The sequence below is a fragment of the Cataglyphis hispanica genome, chromosome 5 (genome assembly GCF_021464435.1).
Source record: "Cataglyphis hispanica isolate Lineage 1 chromosome 5, ULB_Chis1_1.0, whole genome shotgun sequence".
In the NCBI taxonomy this organism is placed as follows: domain Eukaryota; kingdom Metazoa; phylum Arthropoda; class Insecta; order Hymenoptera; family Formicidae; genus Cataglyphis; species Cataglyphis hispanica.
Genome location: NC_065958.1, coordinates 9,226,108 through 9,235,000, shown reverse-complemented (window position 1 = coordinate 9,235,000; position 8,893 = coordinate 9,226,108). Strand labels below are relative to the sequence as shown.

The following is an 8,893-nucleotide window of genomic DNA, read 5'->3' as shown; positions in this document are numbered from 1 at the left end:
AATTGAAAGAATCGAGAGATGCAAAATATTTGGTTTATGCTTATATATTTCTTATACTTAACCCAAAATCGAATGAATGATTTTTATATTTGTTTTTACAGCGCGTCGACGAGACGCAATATAAATTTATAATACAATATTATAATACATTCGATGTGATTTTCGTTGATGAAATTCACGACGCTATAACAAATTATAGCGGAATATTAATGTAAGATTATCTAGGAAGTTTTTATCAATTATCAATTTAAAATGATACTCATAATTTTTTCTCACAAGCTAAAATTTCGATAAAAGATTTTCTGCCATTAATTATTTATTCTTAGATAATGTTTAAATTACATTATATTCTATAATTAAATATTGGTATATTAAAGATCTAATCGATAATTAATTGATTAATTAATAAGACGAGAATCCATTTTATTGCATATATAAAAAAATTCCATAATTTTGAAATCTGAAATCGAAATATCGTCATCGTTGGCAATTAAGGATGTATGTGTCATATGTCAAAAACATGAAAATTTCATAGTCTTTTACTATTTCTTCTGAATATCTGTGTAAAACCGCATAATTCTCTTAACGGTTTGGAAATTATTTTAGTTTAAAGTTAGTATTGATTCTTATGGAAAATCGCATATTTTAGTACTTATTGCAAATTTGACAAGGAAAAAACATTGCCAGCGAAATAAAAATTTTCATATACAGGGTGTTTCCTAAATAAGTACACAAACTTGAAGGGAATATTTCTTGGCTTATTTTAACAAGAAAAAGTTCTATAAACATGTATTTATAGGATCTATAAACATCTAAATTGCTTTGTTTTCAAAATACAGAAAGTCAAAGTTGTGCAAAAAAATGAAAATTTTATGTACATAACAAGGAGAAGGCGCTTTGTCTATCCGTTTGAAGTAAATATTAATTTATTAAATTACATTTATTTCTTAACATTTTTTTATTAAAAAACTTAATATGATTATCCATATGATTAATCCTGGTGAATTTAAAAATGTTTCATCGGTATCGTAAAAAAAAAGTTTCATCGGTAATGTTTTATTGGTACTTAATACCATATTTGTATTACATTATGTACGTAATAATAAAAAAAAAAAACCACATAATGTATGTAATAATAAAAAAATGTGTAATAAAAAGTAATAAGAATAATAATATGTAATAAAAAGTATGTGATAATACCATATTAATATCACGCATACCAAATTTGAATAAAATATCTTTAAATGTTTTCCAAATTTTTGAAATTTTCATTTTCTTTGCACAACTTTGACACTCTTTATTTTGAAAACGAAGCCTTTTAGGACACATATTTGTAGGACCTTTTCTTCTTAAAATAAGCCAGGAAATTTCCTTTAAGTTTGTACTTAGAAAATTGTATACTAAAAAAAATAATAAATATTTGTGCAAAATTTAATTTTTAAACGAGTAAACCCATTTACTCGTTTAAAAGTTATTTATTAAATTGTAGCAAAATCTCTCACTCTCTCTCTCTCTCTCTTTCTATAAATTACTCGTTTTTTGCAGTTGATTTCAGAAGTCATTCACGATCAAAAGTTTCTCATAAATTAGGAAAAATATTAAATACAACTATTTTCTTTTATGAAAACGTTAAAAACTATATTATTTTGTGATATTTCAATTCTTTCTCTAATCCGGATTTATTTGATTTTTCAAACAGTATAAACATAAGAAATGTTTTTTTTTTTTTTCATTTTGACAGTTTTTTGCTACTATTGTACAGCCAAAACATTCTTAAAATCGATTTTTATTTATTTCTGCTTGAGAAATACAGTCAATTATGTACAGGTTATGCAAATCTGTGGATTTTTCTCTACAAAATATTTTCTCCATCTGTTTGCAGAACTCATATACACATATATTCTAAATAATAATATGACAAGAATATATCAACTATATTGTGCATTCCACATATAAATACGAATTTTTGGCATGATTCGCGCATTTCAAAGAAGATCGACAAACGATAAAGATTCACATTCGCGAAATCAGGTGCGACATATATAAATAGCAAACTTGCTTATTCGCGCGACATACGAACAAAGCGGTTTTTCTCTTTTGCTCTATTTCTCTTCTCTCTTTCTCTCTTTCTCTCTCTCTCACTCTCTCACTCTCTCACTCTCACTCTCACCGTTCATCCAGGCATTAGTCTGTTTGACTGCGATGTTGTCTTGAAAGCGCTTCATTGGCTTGGTGGAAATCTTCGAGTACAGATTCGACATTGCCATCGTCTTTAAGTTTGCTTGATGTTAATATCTTTTCTTCGCGTCGTAACCCGTCTTCGGACGGGTGTGACACACAGAAACGAGTCCGAGAGCACCGTGTGTTGTCCGCTTATACAGCCGCCATTTCTTGCACACAGGCGCTGTTTGAGGGGCGCCGCCACTGCCAGCGCTGCCGCGTCGGTCGATAGACATATCGAACGACAAAGAGGAGGACGGCACACGCACACAGATGACTATTTTAATTGTCATTTTAGATTTTTAGAATAAAGAAAATAAAATAAACTTAAATAAACCGTGACATCTTGTTCATAGACTTTCCTATCGACATAATCAAGATAAACTGAGAATTAATAGAGAAATAAGAAGTCTGAAGACGATGTAAAAACAAGCACGAATGAATTTTGTTTTTACCTAAAAGAAAAAAAAGAGTGGGGATAATCAAAACCACTAAGCGTCCTATCTTATGCGAGCTAATCGTTTTAAAGATTAGGACAAAATAAATAATTTTATGATTTTCGTGTTCTTTTTTATTTTGTTTTTTTCGAGTTTATTTATTTTTTCTTTTTTTTTTTATTAGAATTTGATCAGCAAAATATGTTGGGTCCAGATATTCGATTTTTATATATGTTTATAAGGGACAGATTACTGTGTCTATTATGGATTAATAGGAGAGACTATGAAAATGTGCGTGTGTGTTGGAATAATTAAACTATTTTAATTCGCAAATTATGACCAAAATATGATGTTTACTCCCTGGAAAAGTATGGAAAATCTGGAATTATTAGAGATTTTTTTTGTATCCATCAAGGAATTTTATTAGAATTCTTGGGAGAATTTTTTGAAAAATTCTTTCTTTGATATTATATATTCTTTAGTAATAATGCTTTTGAGTTTTATTTTTTCTAGGTTTTCGTCGTCATATTGTGACAGCAGGCTATGCTCGATTTTTGCTGATTGTTTCTCATCATCATGTAACGAAGGTCATGCTTGATTTCTGCCGCATTTTTCATCAGATCTGGCAGACTTTCCTCGATATTTACTGCGTATTTGTTATCACGAAATAATATTCGATTTTTGCTTCATTTTCTTTGTTATATTATGTTGGCAAGCCAGAAATGAAGCTTAATGAGGACGCAGCAGAACAGAATCTGCTAAAGTCATGATTGAATTTGCTGGCATACTACTAGCATTTTGCTATCTGCGATTATGTGAACAGGGCACGAATATTTTTTTGGTTCTATACCAAACATAATTAAAATGTCAATTTGAAATTCGTAATAAAAATCCTTCTTTATCTCCTGAAGAGACGAAGGCGAGAAAAAATATCGGGGCGAAGTCGCTAAATTGGGAATCGAATTATAGGAATAGATTTGAAACTTTTCGTGATTCAAAATAAAGAAAAGAATACAAATTTATATGACAAATGTATTTTTGTCTGTTTTATATAGATCCTTGTTTATACATCGAGAAGTTTGCGCAGAAACTTGATTTTGGCGATAAAACTGATGCCGTAGGTAGAACAGCCACCAGAATACTTCAGAGAATGAACAAGGACAGTATTCATATTGGTCGTAGACCATCTGGTCTATGTGGTGCAGGTAGAAAAATTTTATTTTAAATAAATTTCTCTCTCTCCTTCCCCCTCCCTCTTTTCCGCTCTCATCTCTCCCTCTCTTTCTCTATCTCTTCTCCCTCCCTTTCTCTCTCTCCCTTCCCTCTTTTTCTCTTTCTTCCCTCTCTTTTTCCTTTCCCCTCTCTCTTGAATCCTTCTCCATCCATCTTTCTCCATCCTTCTCTCTCCATCTTTTCCTCTCTTTCTTTCTCGATAACATATTAATCGATAATATTTTTTATGTTTTTATTATTTTGATAATAATGTTTTTAAAATGTTATAAATATTTTTAAAATTGAATAGAAAAAAGCCAAGACAAAATATTTGAAAAAAATCAAATTAGAAACTTATACATTGCTTCTTCATTATTTTATTTCACTCACAAGCTCCTCCTCTGAGGAAGGGTTTTTCAATTGTGGCTTTTTCATAGAAGAAGCTTTATGAAGCTAAATAAAAAGATAAAAAAGCAATTGTGCAAGTTTCTAATTTGCATACCATCAGAGATACTGCAAAATATTTTTCTTAAAAATTTAAAAATTTACTTAAGAAAAAAAATTTAAAATTAAAATTCAAAATTTCATAAAATAAATCCTTTTGCCAATTCTCAAATTCGTCATTTAATGATTTTTTCTTGTTAAATTTATCTCTGTAACTTTATGAGGAAGCAATAAAGGATACATTGAGACAATATTAAATACAAACATCAACAAAATATTAAGTAATCTATTTAATGGTGATATATCAATTTGATCCTGAATAGATTTCAAAGGTCATAATTATCAAAAAATTTTTAAATAGCAATATTTATTTTTTATTCTTGTAACTAATCTCGAGATGATTTCAAAATATAATTTTACTAAATTGTAACAATTAAAATAAAAAATATATTCATTCAAAGTTTTTTAATAAAAGTTTTATTTTTTAAATATTACAAATATGTATTTATGTGTACATATATGTATGTATATAAGGTGTCCGATTTAATCTGTTCGGCTATATTATATAAAATATAATCTTTTAAATGGAAAAATAAAAGCAGGATAATTAACAGAATAGACAATTTTGATTGAGACAAAATGCAAAATTCACGGAATTTATTTTAGGGGAAGAGGCAAGGAGAGGAACTAATTTTTCAAATAGAGATTTTTGACGAAAATGACACTCGATAAATTCTGAAGAGATAAATTTAATGATTTATAATATTAATCTATCTATATTCAATTACGACCGAATTTTTGAAAATCTTTTCTTGAAAGAGATTGATTTCTGTTCGATCAATCTGTCCACATCGATATATCGGCAATCACTAAAAAAATTTGGCATAAAAAAATAGAAATCATTTGTTGAAAATTTTTTGATGATTTTAACTTTTGGAAATTAATTCAGGAGCAGACTTGACAATTTTGAATTACATTTTTGAATTATTCAATATTCTAAAATTTTTATATTTTTTAAAAATATTTTTTTTTTTTTTTTTAAATATTCTTTGTTTTCAAAATATTTTGTCATTCTAAACCTTTTTACTTTGTGCTTGCACGTGTATGAGTGTATACGTATTTATGTATATATGTATATATTTTTATTCCATACAGCTTTACTGATTGCTGCGCGACTGCATGAATTTAATAGATCATCTACTGACATTATAAAAATTGTTAAGGTACATGAATCTACTCTACGTAAGAGGTAAAATATATTTTCCATATATTTATATGTTATTTCTAGCACATATATACAGTAATGATAGATTTTCTTTTTATATGTAGATTAATGGAATTTGGCGATACACCATCTAGTGCTTTGACTTTAGATGAATTTGAGACAGTGGATTTAGAAGAGGAAGACCCTCCAGCATTTAAAGCAGCACGTAAGAAGGATAGAGAACGTTTACAAAGGGTATGTTTGTTGCATATACATATACGTATATATATATATTATTTTCTTGAAAGGAAAGCGTTCTTATTTGGAAAAGTTAAAATTAAATTTAAGTTAAGACAATCTTATACAAAATATTTCTACTCTAAAAATGTGTCTTTTTAGTTAGAAAACATAGACGTGGAAATAAGCGAACTGCAAGCGGAAATTGATAAACAATTGGAAGATTATAGAATAGGGAAATCAAGGAAACGAAAGAATGGTAATTATAGTTTTGTACATTATTTTATAAATACAAGAGAAGGACTAAACTTTTCCTCATTTAAAAATAATTGTGTATAATATAATTATAAATTATGTACAGCTCGTATGTAATCATTGTCATTCATAGAGTGCTCTTTCCAAAACTTTGTCGCGCGCTTAACGAACGCATTTTTGGGTTGTCTCTTCTTGCCGCGTACTTATACTCGCATGAATTGATCGATCTTTTTTAATTAATTTCTCGATAATTATTACGAAAATCGCAAAGTAGTAAAGGACTTTTCTCTTCGGTTTCACCTATTTTATCTATACGAGAAATGATATGGTCAATATCAGACATCCTGTATATATGTGTCACACAGTGATGCTAAAAGACACGACTTTATGTTAGAAAAAAGAATAGAGAGAATAGTAAAAATAGTAAGATTCAATCTAATAAATAGAAATTATATAATAAATAGGAAATAAAAAAAAATATAAGATTTTAAATATAAATAATTATAAAAATATACATTTAAAAAACTATTTTTAAAATATCTATTATCTTGCATTTATAAATAAAAAAATTCTAACTATTTTGCATTTTCTCTTTTAATCTATTTTCTATTTTTGGGTTTGGATACTCATTTTGCACATGTCGATAATTACTATGTAATAACGATATAACATGCGTTATGTACATTTTATATATATATTATATTACATATTACATTTATGATTGAAAAATTACAATCTGACTGCGATAGTTTACCGATAACACTTGTATAATACTATGTGTAATATTTAATTCTATATTGTATTTATATAATTTTAATATAATGATGTTTGATAAATCAAGATCATGACTCTGAAAAAATGTATCACTTGAAAGACTTTTAGGCTTATGTGAATAAATATTTGCCATAATATATTATATAGCTCTAATAGACTTAATATAGCTTAGAGATATGTAATAGAGATATCTCTTATAAATATCTTTTGCAGTATCTTCTATAGAGAACGAAGACGCAGATAGATTTATTCAGGAGAGTAATTTGGACATAATCCAACAATATGTTGAAAATCATGTTGATGATCCTGATGAAAACTTTCGAGATGGTATAATGGATGAGACTAATAAAAATAGTTTACTTATTACAAAATTAGGTAAGAATCTATACAATAAAATTATATTATCTTATCTTTTATCAATGCAAATTTGTAATTTCATGAATCGTGTACAGGTCCGGATATAGCGTCGATGATGTTAACGAATAATCATTCAAATGAAATAAAAGAAAAAGATAATTTGGAAAATGTAAGTATTTTTTATTTTCTAAGTGTTCTGAGAATTCAAATTACAATTATAATTATAAACTATAATTTTATTATAAACTATAAGTATTTTATTAGATTTTTAGTTTTATTTAATCAAGTACTTTTTTTTTTTTACATAATTATAAAATACAAAACTTATTCTTATATATTATCATTTAATCTATGACATTATGTATTGAACATTTGAAATAATTAAAAATTTTCTTGTTAGTCTTCTGAAGAAATTTATACAAATGACATTGATGACGAGGAATTAGATAGCTACATTCTCTCGGAAAAAGAATCGCAATCTAAATCTGCTCTTTGGAACAAAGTAAACGCTGATTATCTCGTTCAGCAAAAGGAAAAAGAAGAAAAGCGTTTAAAGGAGAAAGAAGAAGGTAAAACTGAAAAGAAAAGAAGAAAGACAGTTTCCAGGAAGAACAAAACACCTGCAAATACTGCTGGTAAGTTTATTTTAATTTTTTCTTTCATATATTGATACCTTTATACTATTGAGTTATTACATATTCTTTTTTTCTTTAGGCGAAGCAATTGAAAAAATGCTGCAAGAAAAAAAGATATCCTCTAAGATAAATTATGAAGTGTTAAAAAATATAAATAATCAACAACAAAACAATCAAGAGTCACTTACAAAAAATATGTCAGAATTAGACGACGCAATTGTTAATAATCCGTTAGTATATATTATTTTACAGTTTTGGCTAACTTAATTTTAATCGATTGACTATTGTATAATAATTATTACACAACTAGAGTAATAACCAATCCTACACTGAAGACTGCAGAGGTTCCACTATCGAAAAAATATCGCTCTATTAAACCCAATACTGAGCAATTAAAGAAAGCATGTGAAATACCAAAGAAAGAGGATGAAGAAGCTACGAAAAAAGAAATTAATTCGGAGGATGTAATTACAGCAGATACGTCCGAAAATGGTTGCATAATCTTTTTTCTAGTTTTCATTTTTAGCTTATTTCTATTTTATGATTGATATTTATTGTAGTATTAGATATTAATTATATTAGTTTTTCATTCCTGTTACAGTTTATGATAATGATGATTATTTCGATGAAGAAGAACCTGACCCCACGGAAATATCACTTGGACAAATACTTGAATCTCATGCTACCTCTGAAGATGAATTTTGTGATCATAGCTATGAGTATGAATAGAAATCTACATATTTATATGGTATATTTTAAATTTATTTGTTTAACTAGTCAAAAAATACCTATATATATTCTTAATATACTTCAACTTTAAACACTTATTATAAACATTTTTAAACTCTTCTTAATATTAAATAAATTTAAACTCTTATTAATACTTTTTTCTATATTGCTTTCTCATTATGTTACATTAATCATTATTATCCAGGCATCTATCAAGGCATCTTGAATAGAATAAATGTATTATTATATGTATGATTAGAATGACATCTTTATTTGGTGCATGTACTATTAGAATAAAATGCATATACTATAGAAATTTAAAAAAGTATTAAAAATAAGAATTTTGTTTGATACCAATATATAGAGAATAAGTTGATCAACACTATCTT

At 27.2% G+C, this 8,893-nt stretch overlaps 2 protein-coding genes across 2 annotated transcripts in view; one reads left to right on the top strand and one right to left on the bottom strand.

Moving 5' to 3' along the window:
- Positions 1-2,593, bottom strand: part of LOC126850135 (BTB/POZ domain-containing protein 6-B) — an 11,796-nt gene extending 9,203 nt beyond the window's left edge. The window contains exon 1 of the mRNA XM_050592837.1: positions 2,171-2,593. Within this exon, the coding sequence (XP_050448794.1) occupies positions 2,171-2,267 (97 nt within the window). The 5' untranslated portion in view covers positions 2,268-2,593. The remainder of the gene's footprint in view (positions 1-2,170) is intronic.
- Positions 1-8,656, top strand: part of LOC126850132 (transcription factor IIIB 90 kDa subunit) — a 23,487-nt gene extending 14,831 nt beyond the window's left edge. The window contains exons 6-15 of the mRNA XM_050592832.1: positions 3,713-3,862; positions 5,469-5,562; positions 5,643-5,772; positions 5,917-6,013; positions 6,997-7,158; positions 7,236-7,309; positions 7,541-7,775; positions 7,855-8,005; positions 8,086-8,267; positions 8,377-8,656. Of these exons, the coding sequence (XP_050448789.1) occupies positions 3,713-3,862; positions 5,469-5,562; positions 5,643-5,772; positions 5,917-6,013; positions 6,997-7,158; positions 7,236-7,309; positions 7,541-7,775; positions 7,855-8,005; positions 8,086-8,267; positions 8,377-8,504 (1,403 nt within the window). The 3' untranslated portion in view covers positions 8,505-8,656. The remainder of the gene's footprint in view (positions 1-3,712; positions 3,863-5,468; positions 5,563-5,642; positions 5,773-5,916; positions 6,014-6,996; positions 7,159-7,235; positions 7,310-7,540; positions 7,776-7,854; positions 8,006-8,085; positions 8,268-8,376) is intronic.
- Positions 8,657-8,893: the final 237 nt, after the last annotated feature.